Source organism: Crotalus tigris, unplaced genomic scaffold, assembly GCF_016545835.1.
Source record: "Crotalus tigris isolate CLP2741 ecotype Arizona unplaced genomic scaffold, ASM1654583v1 scf7180000017551.9496454, whole genome shotgun sequence".
In the NCBI taxonomy this organism is placed as follows: Eukaryota; Metazoa; Chordata; class Lepidosauria; order Squamata; family Viperidae; genus Crotalus; species Crotalus tigris.
In genome coordinates, this window is record NW_024096469.1 from 4,540,389 (window position 1) to 4,555,855 (window position 15,467).

General features: G+C 44.0%; 1 protein-coding gene across 2 annotated transcripts in view; it reads left to right on the forward strand.

Annotated features, from left to right (window-relative positions):
- FASN (fatty acid synthase) overlaps positions 1 to 15,467 on the forward strand; it is a 71,757-nt gene that overhangs the window by 2,645 nt on the left and 53,645 nt on the right. The window contains exons 2-4 of one of the 2 annotated variants that reach the window (XM_039344280.1): positions 12,388 to 12,528; positions 13,421 to 13,573; positions 15,006 to 15,179. In XM_039344280.1, coding sequence (XP_039200214.1) covers positions 12,402 to 12,528; positions 13,421 to 13,573; positions 15,006 to 15,179 — 454 coding nt within the window. In that variant the 5' untranslated portion in view covers positions 12,388 to 12,401. Of the gene's footprint in view, positions 1 to 12,387; positions 12,529 to 13,420; positions 13,574 to 15,005; positions 15,180 to 15,467 lie in introns of those variants that run through there. The other variant, XM_039344290.1, reaches the window with a different exon arrangement.

Here is a 15,467-nt window from a genome sequence, read left to right on the forward strand (position 1 = left end):
GATTTGAAACACACTTGAACATATTTAGATGTCACACTAAACTATAGCTTTTATTATAAACCAGTTGATAATGTCATTTAAACTATAGTTTGCTTAAAAGAATCCACCTTCATTATTCAACAGATGATAGTTCAAATATTCCTGATGACTGTTTAACAAACTTTTAACAAACTGTTCAAATTAATCACAGCTGAGAAGGTGAATGGCTTGCTAAAGTTTGAAAATTCTTCCTCAGGGTTATGAAATGGGGGAGAGGATGAAGGCCTGTTTAAGAGGCAAATGGGTATTTGTGGCCCAGTAATATGGTTGTTTTCTGTGCTGTCTTTAAATTCCTCTGGACAGCAGAGTATTCCAAATTAGAATGGCCAGTTCCTTTGGAACTGGACAGCACTTGCTGCTGTGATACACTGTCTATCTTGTATCCATTAAATTGGTCAGAAGCCTTTGATATGATTTCCTTTTTTAAATTTTCCAGATATATTGATTAGGTCATTCTAAGACGCAATATACTGGACTAGATTATTTTTGTCCTGAATTAGCAGACTCTTCCTAGAATATTTCATTATTTATAAGGATGGTAAGCCAGCCCCCTGGATTCTATAAGTGGAATTTGTACAAAGATGGGACCTTGTATTTCATTTTGGGCAGCAAAGTATTTTGGGTCATGACCAGAGGGATTCACAGCAGTTTTTAGATAATTTACTATAGTCACCAACTTAAGAAAAAAAAGTAATATATTTTACTTGCAGAAGTGAAAGAAAGGCATGCTGGGAAAACTTAAGAAATCCCCAATGATACATTCACAGGTATTTTGTATTATAGAAGGACAGCCCATGGCCCTTTAATATATGCTTGCTTTGGCAAAAGTAAATGTGAAGAATACCTGAATTTTCACCAAACTGGTATTTTTCAGAGGTATTGGAGACATTACCTTTCCAAAATTTATTTCACTTGATTGGTGACAGTGTTGTGGTAACACAAGGTTTGTTCAGGGAGCATCCCAAATAGTCCGAAAGTGCTCTGATGTATAAAACAGGCAATCATTTCTCCATCAAAATATGAATCCTTGGATTTATAATGACCAACTTTTCAAGTACATATTTGTAATTCTGTCCTGAGTAGCTGCGTAATTAATGTCTACTTTCTTTACTACATTTTTTGTCTCTTGTCCCTACTTCCTGTGTTTACTTAAGCTACATGCAAGGTTCACCTGCATGAGAATTATGCATGGACTCTCTCTGCTCTGCTTCCTGTCTTCCTCTACTATCCTATCTGTGGTTTATTTCAAATCTAGGCTGGCTAAGATACTGAGCTGTCAGAGGCAAAATAGATAGTGACTATTTTTCCCCTCAAATCAAGATGGATAACATATGAACTCAGGACTGCTTTTAAAAAGAATGTTTATTTTGAATTAATGGTATATACTGCTATTCCTATCCCCTCCTCCCCATTTGACACACCTACAGAAGCACATCTTTGCTTTTCTATTCTTATAGTTCCCTTTCTTCTGTCCCATCTGTTTATGTTCTGCCAACTTTGGGGGATTGAAATTGTTTAATCATCTGTTACAATTGGAATACTAGCTGAGTAAATGGAAGTGTCATGCGGGCATCTGCTGTATTTGTAGTGTTGCTTTGCTCTTCAAGCAAGCAATTCTCCTCCACTTGAGCTGCTCTCTCCTACCTCCTTTCTTTTCCTTGAATAAGTTGTGGTAAAAAAGGGACAAGATAGAGACAACTGAGATAGGCAAATTCATCAGCCCCACAGAGATTATAGTTCTGTTACCAAACAGCATTCATAATCTGTGTGATAAATTAACCCATTATGTGGAATTGCTTAATACTTTGAACCATTAATTGGGTTCAAACTATATGCTAAGCACAATCCATAAATTTAGTATATTGTGTAAATACGTCTGTTAAATCTTCCTATGTTTAGGTGTCTTGTGTTAACATTGCCAGATTATCTGTATTTTACCACATGTTTGAGAAAGCAATGATTGGCAACAGAAGCATAATTGCCTATTGCAGGCATGTGTGACATGCTCAAGGAAGGTAAAACAAGGGCAAGAAAAAGTGTAGAGCCTGGTAATAAGAGTAGCCTTCCTGATTTGCCAATATAATACCTAATTTCACCTAATGATAGGGCTGAGCACATTTCATAGTTCTGGGTTCTGCTCCACCCAGAATCTTAATTCAATTGTTGCACCATTCTGTTATAATTAAGCTGCAGTCACAACAGGATTGGCAATATTTCTTTCTTCTGTAACTTAAGTGCTATACTTAACTAAATTTACTCTAAGGAATATAGTGAACTCCACAAAAACAGATCAATAATGGAAAAGAATCTCTGGGAAAGCCAAAAATGTACCATCTTTAAGTTGGCATGCCCTCCCTGAATTGAAATTCATCAAGAAGGTTTTGTGTTTATACAATCTTTTCTGAAGAGGCGCTATATGTTTGCCTGGTTTTACAATGTCAAAGAGGACAAGGCAATGGCAGAATGAAATATATTGAAAACAGCAATTTAATTCTTTGATCGTCAAGCATTAGGAAACATCTTCAAAACTTCCAGAACAACTGTGAAATGAATTACAATTTCTATTTCATACCACTTTTAACTCTGGAAAAACAAATCTGCTTTCAGACTACTTTTAGATCAGAGGTCCCTAAGCTATGGACCGCACCTCACTACCGGGCTGTGGCCTCTTGGCCACTGGTCCACGTGAGTGGCTGACCAGTGCATGTGCGCATGCTCACCCCCTGTCGTTGCGCTGATACTAGCTGAGCTGTGAATGTCATGCCGGTGCTAGCCGAACCACGAGCCTCTCGCCGGTGCTAGGAGAGCCGTGAGCTGTGCACCAGTGCTAGGAGAGCCATGCCAGCACTAGCAGCCCCATTTGCGAAGCGCGCATGCTCACAGCTCTGTTCGCGTGCACATGCACGCAGCCACATTTGTGTGTGCACGCATGCATGCATAAATGTTCCTGTCCCTCCCTTTCCTAGAAAGGTTGGCGGACCCTGGTTTAGATTATTTGAAACCTCTTCGCTGGATCAGGTTGAAGTCTCCTAGACCAGGGGTCCACTAGTCCACAGCATGCCAGCAAGTGGGTTGCACAAACAAGCAAAATTCCATCCGCGGGATGCTGGAAGTATTCAAAACCATACCCCCTCTGGTCCGTGGAAAAACCTTTCTCCATGGCAGTGGTTCCTGGTGCCCAAAAGGTTGGGGACCTCTGACCTAGACCCACTATTTTCAAAATCAGACCCCCAAATGTCCCTAGAAGTTCATAAAGGGCATGAAGTGAAATGACTCTAAAACAAAATTATCCAGCAGGAGATACCCTTATGTTCTCCAGCACTAGAGACGTAGAATCCACCAATGAGTTAACTCTGCCTTCCTGCCCATTAGACCGGGTCAGCCAACTTGTCATGCCCGTCCTGGGGTAGCCACTCCCCATTCTTAACTCGGTCTTCAGCCAGGCGGACTTGATAGATTGGTTCCCGGTCTAAGGCAGGTAATAGAGATAAAATATTGGTGGATTCTAGCATTTCCATCATAGCTACCCTAACAGCGCTGAACCAGTGCTGGGAGGGTTAGCTTGTGGAAGACCTGGGGGTAGGGGGTGCCTTCCCTCCCCAGACCTGGGGTCCAGCTGGGCAGAGCAAGTCATTCCTAACAAAGCTGCAGCCGGAGTCCTGAGAACGCTCTGAGGCTCAACATTTCCTTAAGCAACCCCTCGTACAATCTGTTTCCAAAGGGGAATCCCTAGCATTAGCGTAAGATCAACGCTGCAGCCGAATCTCTCTGCACCTCTGGAGGGGGGCGGCTGTTCTTTTCTTCTGCTCTCAAGCAGGGAGAATCAGCTGAGCGCCGGCCGCGGCTCAACACTGCAGCTGAAACTCTCCGTGTCTCCATAGGGGGGTGGGGATCTTCCCCGTTGGTTCTCTCTTCAGGTCCTAAGCAAGGGAGTCTGCTGAGCGCCGGCTGCGGCCACGGTGAACACGCCGGCTGAGGTCTAAAGCCACACAGTCGCCAGAGGACCGCACTAGATCTCCCGTGCAGGTCGCCATTTTGGGGCACCGGAACGCATGGAGGCATCAGAAGGGACTTCCGCCTTCTCCATTCCTCTATCAAATTTTCCCGCCAAGAGACAGGAAGCGCAGGTTCATAATGGCACTTCCGTCTCTCTCCTTCTCAGATGCCCAGCAGCATCCCGGCCACCATCTTACTCCATTTCTGCCGAGAGAGTTACAGGGTTACGGTCAAGTGGAGGCTTAAGGCTCCATGGCAAAGAGGGAACAGCCTGTTCTGTCCCTTTCTTCTCCCTTGCCTTGCCTGGCCTCTTTGGTTTCCTCTCTCCTCGCCGGATAAGGGAAGGGAAGAAACACACTTGATTCTACACTGGGATTTGTTTTTTACACGTAATCAGCCCCAAACAGAAACAAATAAAATAAAATAAATAGGAAAGGCTTGAGGCCCAACCCTGGTGTGCTGTTACCCTGACAGTAACCCCCATTATCTCAGAACCACCCGCTACAACCGGGTGGATGCAAGAAGGACCGGACCCCAAAGGGATGGGAAAGCAGCAGTCCCTTTATCGGTCAGACGGTCAGGAGAGTGGGATAACCACTCCTTGCTACACCTGCTTGCCACCTCGCCAACTGATCCCCTGCCAGAGCTCCCTCTGAGGTTGCTGAGATAGCTCACCCAGGATGGAGGAGCCCATGGTGTCTCAACCCTTGAGCATCACCTCCCCTCCCACCAGCTGCAAAAGACAAAAATCCTCCAAACAGGAGGCAGCAGGCAGGATCAAAGCATTTCTGGAAGAAAACCTTCCAAGTTGGCTGAGAGACAGGTTAGCAGAAGACACCAGGCCCTGGAGAGGGAATTCTCCAAGGCACAAAAGCAAGCCAAGGCAGAAGTGGAACAAATAGAGGAAACATCCTTTGATCTCCCCTTGGGACCTTCCACTCACGGAGTATGGTTCCTGGAGGGGTCCCCCCCAGGTGCCTGAGATGGGCCCACCTACATTACGGGCCACAGAACCCACACTTGAGGTCACGTTCACACCCACAGCGGCAGAACTCAGGAGGGCGGAACCTGAGACCAATCCCTACGAGAACCGTCTACAAACTCTAATTGAGCAGATGTTCCACAGGATGATGGCGGCTAGATTTAACCACAGACCGAGAACTGAATCCGTGATGGATAGAGCCCCGTCCAAGTCCCAACCAGGGGAGGCCGCGTTCCAGGGCTCCTCCTCCCCGTCACGGTCCTTCCACAGCAGGGAATCCTCCCCCACGGAGGACAACCAGCACAATATGTCATGGTGGGAGGAGTAGGACCCTCCCCCAGACCCTCTTCCATTTGGAGGGGTATTCAACCCTACCTTTTTCCTACCTCTGTTACGCAGAGCTAGCTCAACAGCAAAAATTGGCCCGGACCATACCCCTCAACCAGAACCACCGCCCAACTTGGATCCATTGTTCTTAGAACCCGTGGTAGCCCAACACCACGTTCTCTATCCGACACTCTTCCAGAGTACCATTAAGAAACAATGGGCATCTCCGGGCACTTTCCCCACACCCGGGGGAACGGACAAGAAGTTGTTCAGCACAACACCAGAGCAGAGAGGACCTTGAGGTACCAAAGGTAGACGAACCTTTTAGATTCCTCTTCTCCCCGACCGCAGTGTCGAGAGACATGGCAGAGGTATTGAAGTCCGATGACAAGAGATGGGAGCTTACGTTCCACAGGACCCACCAAGCGGTGGCATGGGCGGTTAAAGCCGCCACCTGCGCATCATTCTTTGCAAGAACCTCCCTACTCTGGATCCGTCAACTTCAAGCCAGACTTCCCCAGGAGGAGGTACAAACACAACAGGACCTGAGCAAGGTTGCTGCAGCAACAGAGTACATATCTGGTGCCACACTGCATGCGGCCAGGTTCTCATCCAGAGCAATAGCATCCAACATCTCAGCATGCAGGACCGCCAACTGGACAGGTCCGAATCCAGACCGAGACACCAAACCCAGAGCAAGCGGCCCATTTGGGGAGGAGGCCGCCCCTACAGAAGGTTCAAATGACTCCCTAACAACCCTCCCCATAGGTGGCAGACTGGCAAATTTCACCCACCAGTGGGAAGCCACCACTACGGACACCTTGGTCCGGCAAACCATATGCCTCGGTTTGTTCCTGGAGTTCGTATCCAACCCCCCAGAACGTTTCGTCCCTTGCCCTCAGCCATGGAACCCACCAAAAGCAATCTCATGCGAGAGGCCATTCAACACCTCCTAGAAATAAAAGCCATAGAGCAGGTACCAGTGGGGAACCGGGGATGGACCCATTGCCCACAGTCACTGACGGTTCCTCAGGTTCTGCTACGCGGGACACCACTTCCAATACAGGGCAGTGCCGTTCGGCCTCTTGTCAGCCCCACAAGTCTTCACCAAGATCCTGGCAGTACTGGCCGCACACCTATGAACGATACCGTTGCGTGTCCAGTGCTACCTGGACAACATTCTCATCCAATCACTGTCCCCACAGGTCACACAATCAGACTTAGTGTTGACAATCAGAGTCCTACTAGAGCATGGGTTCTCGATCAACTTCCAAAAAAGTCAGACCAGACCAGCCACCCGCCTATTATACGTAGGTGCAATCATAGACACACTCGGGCAGGTCTACCTGTCACAGGAATGTCGCAACAGCATTTGTTTGGTTTCATGCATAGCAATAGTGCCCTGGGTGAGACTACATGGTTTCATGCATAGCAATAGTGCCCTGGGTGAGACTACATTCCAGGAACCTTCAATGGTTTCTCCTTCCATTCCAGAGGCTGAAACTCAACTCCTCCAACAGACGGGTAAGGGTCCCTCCAGAAATATTATGGTCTCTCAAGTGGTGGTCATCGCCAGCATTAGCCAGAGGGTCACACTTCAAGGAACCCGACCGTCTCATACTTACAATGGACATCAGTCTGTTTGGCTGGGGGGCGCATCTGCAGTCCATGTGGGTGCAGGGCCAATGGTCCTGGAAGGACCTGGTACACAACATCAACTGGTTGGAGTTAAGGGCCATACACCGACACCTACAAAACAGGGTAGCGAGACAGCACATATTAGTCCTCACAGACAACGTGTCCGCAAAGGCACACATGAACAGGCAGGGGGGCACCCAATCCAGGTCTCTCATGACAGAGGCCCAAGCACTGGGAGACTGGGTGGAGGAAAACTTCGCCTTTATCAGGGCCGAGCTTATCTCAGGGGAGGCAAACAGACAAGCAGACTTCCTAAGCAGTGGATCATGCCGAATGGAGTCTGCATCTGGACCTATCTGCAGAAATAACACAGAGGTTCGGCGACCAGTCGTAGACTTGTTTGCATCCCTGACGAATGCCCAATTCCCAAGGTTCTTCTCAAGGTTCCCATCGTCGGGGGCAGAGGAAACGGACGCCCTATGTTGCCCATGGCCAAGAGAATTACTTTACACGTTTCCTCCTCTTCCGCTGATCCTGGCAACCTTCCGCAAGACATTGCAGGAGCGGGCGGAGATCATACTTGTAGCCCCACACTGGCCATGAAGACCATAGTTTGCAGACCTGGTGAACCTCTCCAGGTCTCCCCCATGGAGGATACCTCCGGACCAGGTCTCACACCCAGAACCCCAATGGCTTCAGTTAGCCGCCTGGCACTTGAACGCCAATCTTGAGCGGGGAGTTGTACCCGCCAAGAGAAATCTCCATGATACAAGCATCCTGCCGACTGGTAACTAATCGCATTTATGACTCCACATGGAGAAATTTCTGCAACTGGTGTGAGAAGCGAACACTCGATGTCTCGGGCCTAACAGTTCCAAACATACTAGAATACTTGCTTGACGGCCTGGATAGGGGCCTAGCACTGAACACCATTCGCAGACAGGTCGCGGTGTTATCCACCCTACTCACCTGTGCCAATATAGTTCCCTTGGCACAGCACACCAGGATTTGCGCCTTAAGGGTGCTTCCCATGCAAAACCGCCCGTGGTTCACGGGTACCCCTCATGGGAACTACCATGGGTCCTTCAGGCTCTCACCAAGGCACCATTCAAACCCATGAAGTCTTGCACTCTGAGGGCCCTATCCCTCAAAGTAACCTTTCTGGTAACCATAACCTCGGCCAGACGCATTTCCGAGCTCGCGGCTCTGTCGATCAGGGAGGACCTCTGCACCTTCTGTCGGGATCAGGTGGTCCTCTGATTGGACCCAAACTTTATCCCCAAGGTTAACACCGTGTTCCATTGGGCCCAAGAAATTGTTCTACCGGATTTCTGTGCCAACCCGTCTCATGCCCTGGAACGACAGTGGCACACACTGGATGTCCGGAGAGCAGTATGGCATTATATCAGGCGAACGGCATGCTTACGCAAATCAGAAGCTCTCTTCGTTTCGTTTCACCAAGCCTCTAGTGGACAGAAGGTGTCCGCCTCAACCATAGGCAGGTGGATCAGACTTTGCATAGTGCAAGCGTATCACTCGCTTTCTGTACCAACACCAGGACGAATCACAGCGCATTCCACTTGCAGCGCTGTGACCTTCGCGGCATGGGCCACACAGGCCTCTGTTGAGGTTTGCAGGGCAGCGACATGGTCTTCACCCTCCCCTTTCATCCGACATTATAAGATAGACCGTTTTGCCTCCGCGGACGCTTCCTTCGGAAGGAGGGTCCTGCAACAGGTAATTTCTACAAAGACAAATTTGACCTCTTCTGTTTCCCACCCATTGGGACAGTGGGGCTTTGGTATGTATGCCCCATTGGTGGATTCTACGTCTCCAATGCTGGAGAAAGGGCATTGTCTTACCTGAACGCCTTTTCTTAGCATGGAGACGTAGAATCCACTCCCACCCTTAAAATCATTAAGATCATATTAGGGAACCTGGAGCCATCACGTCGATTTGTAGTCAGCTGCTTCGCCTTCATCAAGAATGGGGAGTGGCTACCCCGGGACGGGCGTGACAAGTTGGCTGACCCGGTCTAATGGGCAGGAAGGCAGAGTTAACCCATTGGTGGATTCTACTTCTCCATGCTAAGAAAAGGCTTCAGGTAAGACAACGCCCCTTCTATATGGCAGAGGTCCCCAACCATGGAGAAAAGTTTTTCTGCGGACTGGAGAGTATGTGGGTTTATGTGCTGCCTGCATCCCATGGATGGGGCTTTGCTTGCTTCTGCGGACCAGTTGCTGGCATGCTGCGGCCCGGTACTGGTCCATGGACTGGGGATTGAGGACCTCTGCTATATAGTATAGAAATCTTGCAACAGTTAAAGAAAGTAGCTCATTTCTAATAGCATAGGTCTTTCACACCTTAAATTAGAAATCAGCAAAAAGGTAGATTGGGATTTACTGGTAAAACATTGGGTGATCTGAAATCATCTGATTACCCTCTCTCATTTTGTTAATAATTACGATAACATTACTTCCTGTAACCAGTTTAGATTGCTGTAATGAAGAAACTTTGAATAACCAGGAATAGATTGTCATGTGGAAAGATTGTGAACTTGGCTTCATTTTAACACTCAATATATCCTGAGGGTGAGAGCATTTTATAGAGAGATTGAAATCAGTGGCACTATTATTTTTGTTCAAAAGGTACCAGATGTCCATAAACAGGTTTGGGCCTGATTAGAACTTGGATGGTAGACCCTCAGGAAATGCCAGGTTGTAGATTACTTTGGGGCATTTGAAAAACATTACAAGTGGTGTGGTAAACGATTCTATTTTATTCCTAGAAAATGATATATCCATGTATTCACTAGAAATTGAACTTTGCTTAAAGGGGACCTTAAAAAAAAACTGATGCTCTCAATAATGGAATACCCTTAGATACATACTTTGCAGACCACATAAGCAAAAACTGCTCCCTGTCAGTTGTGCTCTGTATGTTTAGTACAAATCCACCCAGAATTCTTCTATGTTATGGGTGGAGAGTGTTATGGGGGCATTACCCCATACAATGCCCACACTCTTATTTAAGAAAATGTATGTACTGTATGCTCCCTACTGGGAAGGTGCTATCTTCATTACTCTTTCCAGCACACAATGGATGTTCATTTGAATATCTTCAGTAGGACCATCCAACAAAAAAAGAAGCAGTATGAACTTGCTTCATTAGTCGTGACCACTGTAATATGTTACACTGAATATAGCTAAAATACTGGAAAGAGATATAACTGCTTGAACATCTGGGCAGCTGTATCCTAATCTGTCCCTTTCTTCTAAGTTTGCCCCTGAAGAGTAGTAAAAGTGCCTTTGGATTTGTACAACTCACTGAAAGAAGAAATTGAATATAAATAGCTTTGTTGATGTATTTATTGATAAGCCCCAAATGTTATCAGCATGTACTTTTGATCTAAACTTTAAATTTAAATAAAAAATAAATGTTTAGTATGCTATTTCCGTAGTCATTTTTATTGCAGGATATGTCTTTCAAACTCAGATATGTCACAAATTGTCATATGGACATATTTTAATAGTCAAAACTTTCCTAATTTTACTTAATTTTAATTACAGTTGTTAACTTCTTTGCACTCACTCTTGCTTGGCAATATGCTTCATCTAATTGTGATGAGTCTTCTGAATAAAACATGTATTTCACTATTTTCCAGTTCTTATTTTTCCTAACTAAATCATAAATTCTATCAGTCCTTTGACACCCTTTAAGATCCTGAGGAGCAATTATTCAGCTCCCATTCAGAATATATCAGATAACAAAATGACCGCAGTTATTAAATCCATGGCATACTTAAGCAGAAATCAGCTGAGTGCAATAATTATCTAAAACACAATTAGCTGGCTTCAGAGTATCCTTACTGGAAACAGAAGAGCTCAGTAATATTATGCCCATTCTACTTGTTTATCATTTTTCACTTAGTCTGATTCTGCTCATTTAGAATTTCCTGGTAGCTACCTTTTCCTTTTACAAATTGAGCTATCCTCATTGGTCTCTGTTTTTTATCCTTGACTTTCCCAGATATTTGCACACCTGTCTGCTTTCACATGTTAACAAAATAACAGAGTTGGAAGGGACCCTGGAGATCTTCTAGTCCAACCATTCTTCTGAGGGTCTCTCTTTAAACACTAATGCAAACCCATCTTCCCTCTTTCCTTCCTTCCATCTCTTCCTTTTTCTCTATCTGTTGTACCATCATTGCTTTTTGATGCTGTGATGATTAAAATAAAGGGAACAAGTTGTTCGTTTCATTCCTATCTTCCATTGTAAGTCAATGAAATTTTTGTAAGAAGGGAGATTTGAGGAAGCAAAGTAGCATTGACTTAAACTTGGTAAGGTCACTCCAATGTGCTTATGTTGCCACTAAATCAGTGGTTCTCAACCTTTCTAATGCCGCGACCCCATAATACAGTTCCCCATGTTGTGGTGACCCCCAGCCACTTATACATCATCGGGAGCCAGGGGCATGGCCAAAGAAAAGGGGAAAAAAATGGCGGACAGCCTTGCTTGGCGACCCCCATGAAATGGTCGTTCGACCCCAAATGGGGTCCCGACCCACAGGTTGAGAACCACTGCACTAAATAGATAAAGAAAAAGGGAAACTTTGTAGCACTATGGAAAGAGAATAGAAAGCAAAGGGATCCTGCTTCACTCAGTCTGGGAAGAACGTAAAAGGCTGGAGTGGCATGAGGACTTTACATAAGAAACGGGTTGAGTAAAGTTCATTGACTTAATAGGCCACTATTAAATCAATCACAAGATAATTACAAAATGGAAACTGCTCGTCATCAGAGAACACAAAAGCCTGACAGTGCAAGTTGAAATGGCCGCACAAGGCAGTGGTCAGTCCCTGGAGGGAAGGCACAGGCCAAGAGTTGTTGCCAATTGCAGGAGTTACCACAAAGGATGGCTTTGGTCGGAAAGCAGACAGTTTGGAGCAGACCTTCAAAATAAAAGCAGAGGGTGTACCTACGGTAGATTGTGAATCTGTGGAGGATGACAGCTTCTGTTTCTGGGCTCAAGAAGTGGGTGGCCCTTACTGGTGATGAGGCAAGCAGAAAACAAGGATCTGCCCTGTAATATGGAAGGCTAAGTCTCCTTAGGCTAAGTCCTACCTCTATTTGAATAATTAAATTCACTGACTGATTGATTGATTGAGTAATGTTGGCACCTCACTTTTTTGTATGACTCACCTGTACCTTTAGTGTGTGGTTATGCATACTTATACAATATTGTTCTGCTGTCCCTCAAGCATATCTTTTAAGAGTTTGTTGTTTGTTAATTCTTAAATGACCAGTGAAACATACATAACTTTAAAAAGTTACCTTTTTTTTTTTTTGCAATATTCACTGTTGCCTGGGCCTGACTGTTGTTTTGCTTTTTTCTTTTCTATTCAGAAAATCATTGAAAGATGGAAGATGTAGTAATTGCCGGTATAGCAGGGAAGCTGCCAGAATCAGAAAATTTGCAGGAATTTTGGGAAAACTTGATCAATGGAGTGGACATGGTTACAGAAGATGATCGGAGATGGAAACCAGGTAAGTTAAATAATTTTCAGTTGATGGTAGAAAAAGAAACTTGAAAAAAAAGCCTTTAGTGCATTGGATTGAATAAGCAGAAGTAGGAATTAAATGAAACCATTCTTTTTAAAGGATTGAATTGTTTTAGACAGTTTGATCAGTTTCCTATTTTATTTTGATTAAGAAACTAAGTCACTTCCATTCTCATTAGTGAGTTTCTGCACCCCCCTTACCCCCTATTTTTTTTTCTAATGCCCAGGCCTCTTATCATGATTATTTGAAATCTAAGATGATTGAAAGGATAATTTCTAATTTCTCTACAGTCTAGTTTACAAACTGGGCAGTTTAATGAAGACATTCCCCTACTAGAGAAAAAAGAAGCTTTTATGGATGGAAAAATAGACCAAATTAACAATGTTTAGATGTCAGTTGTATTGAAGTTATTGATTAGATCAAGTTTAGATACTTTTCCAAAATAAATGCAGTTGGCTCTATTTATGAAATAAGTTATTATTTATTTATTTAAATTTATTGGCCACCTAACTCCAGCAAACACTGGAAATTAATATAAGCTAGTCAAGATTTCTTAGGTATAACTACTTCTGAATCTATGACAAGTTGTGTACTCCAGCAGAACAATGCTTAAAGCTTGGATAGTGGTAAAATAACCTCTAACGAATTTTGTCTTTGCAAAAAAAATAATAGGTGTTGTGGCTTTCAAAAACAGCTCTTACCAGTATTTTACATCTTGCTTCCATATTTACTTGGCCTGCTAAGTTGTAAAAATAGTAGTGACATGCAAAATAAGTGCAATCAGCACCTGATTCATAATGACACCTTCTCATTCAATAATTATATACCACACAATGACTGTGATGAAATTCTTCTGTTTCTTTCTTTTTCAATTCAGGAATTTATGGACTGCCCAAGAGAAATGGGAAACTCAAAGACATCAGCAAATTTGATGCCACATTTTTTGGAGTCCATGCAAAACAAGCTCACACCATGGATCCTCAACTACGTCTGTTATTGGAAGTTTGTTATGAAGCCATTATGGATGGTGGTAAGGAAAAGAGCCTGGAATTCTTTATTCAAAAATCCTATTGCCTATATACTGAGTGTAAAGATTGCAGTTTAGATAAAAAGTTGATTAGATACAGATTTATTCATGCATAGAATAGCCACAGGAAGACTGTAATTAGTAATTACTGATATCTTTCTCTAGCTTGGCCATATTGGTTTGATCAGTGGGTGTGATTCAAATATGCGAACAACCGGTTCTCTGTGTGGATGCCGCTTCCGGAAGTCCATTCTGGGCCTGGACAAAAAAAAATTAGCTGCCGGTTCTGCCGAACTGGGGCGAACTGGCTGAATCCCACCACTAGGTTTAATTGTAAAATGCATGTAAAGAAACTAAAAAGATATGGCCTAAATTCTTCTTGTGGAAAGATTAGGTAGTTTGATAGAATAAAAGTTACAAACTATAGCTGAGCCACTCTGAAGAGCCTGAGAGAATTTTGAAATAGTGTCACCATGTTTTTCAAAATTCCTCTTTGAAAATATTTATTAAAAGCATTATGAGAAAATTGGGTTATCATAAGAAAACAAGACAGTTAAAAAAGAATGTGAAAGAAAGATTACACAACACTACTGCCATTAATACTTCTTTCTCAAAGTCTGTCTTTAAAAATAACTGGAAAATGGGTCACTGGGCAATAAGATGACCACAAATGTTCTTGAGTACATATTTACAGTATGCTTGCTACAACCTGTGAATTGACACTTCTGTTTTAATAATATATAATTTGTAAGATATAAGAAAAGATTTGCCCATTCGGTTTGGAAAATTAAGAGTGGCAAAAACAGTCTTCTTCCCTTTTAAGGGAATCCACTAGTTTGGTGAAAGAATATTCTTATTCCATGATCCAGTGAGATAGTGGCCCTGACTTCCAAGCATGCTGGCTGCCATGGTTAGGATAAGCACCAGAAAGACTCAGGCTCATCTCCACCCTCAGCTGTGAAAATCTACTAGGTGGTTTTGACCAGTCCTTTCTCGGCACAACCTATTTCAGGGGTATCAAACTGCCGGCCCGCGGACTGGATGCATCATGCCGAAACCGCACCCACCCATTGCCGGCAATGGAAAAAAGTCGCGACACGTCACATGTTGCGAGTTTGACACCCCTGACCTATTTCATGTGGTTGTTGTTACTGTGTGCAATAGGGGAAGGGAACACTATGAGCTCCTGATCGAAAAGCAAGACATAAATCTAAGAAATAAATATTATTTGGCTACAACCTTAATAAATGGAGCTTAGTACTGTGACATAATCTTCTTACAATCTATAAGTTCCTTCATAAATACCTCTTTTTTGTTGTCCATTCATCCATCTCATGTTTCCATTAACTACTTGGATACCAAATACACTTGATGTTCTTTTGAGTTTTTTGTCTTGTAAACCACAGGGAATTATATACGTCTTCCTCCTTTGTAGGCATTGATCCAACTACCATTCGAGGCACAGACACAGGCGTGTGGATTGGTGTGAGTGGATCAGAAGCTGCCGAAGCATTTAGTGTAGATCCTGAACTGTTGCTGGGATACAGTATGACCGGCTGTCAACGTGCTATGTTTGCCAACAGAATCTCGTACTTTTTTGATTTCAAAGGCAAGTGTGCAGAGTTACAGGATACAAGCTTAATGTTAGCAATGACCAGTAGTATATTGTGAATTAGTAATTCCTAAGTAAGGAATTTAGTTATAGGAATCCTATAACCCTTACGAGGGTTAAGATGGTGAAATATAGATTTGAGGGCTTTGGGACATTTTTCTGGGTGGCTTGTTGCTACAATGTTTGCAAAGTACAGCTGTTGACAAAGAAGTAGAGATTTCTCCTGAGGGTTGGAATCAGTTGGAAGAATGGGAATCCTTCCTTTTTTCACAAGAGAAGCAAGCT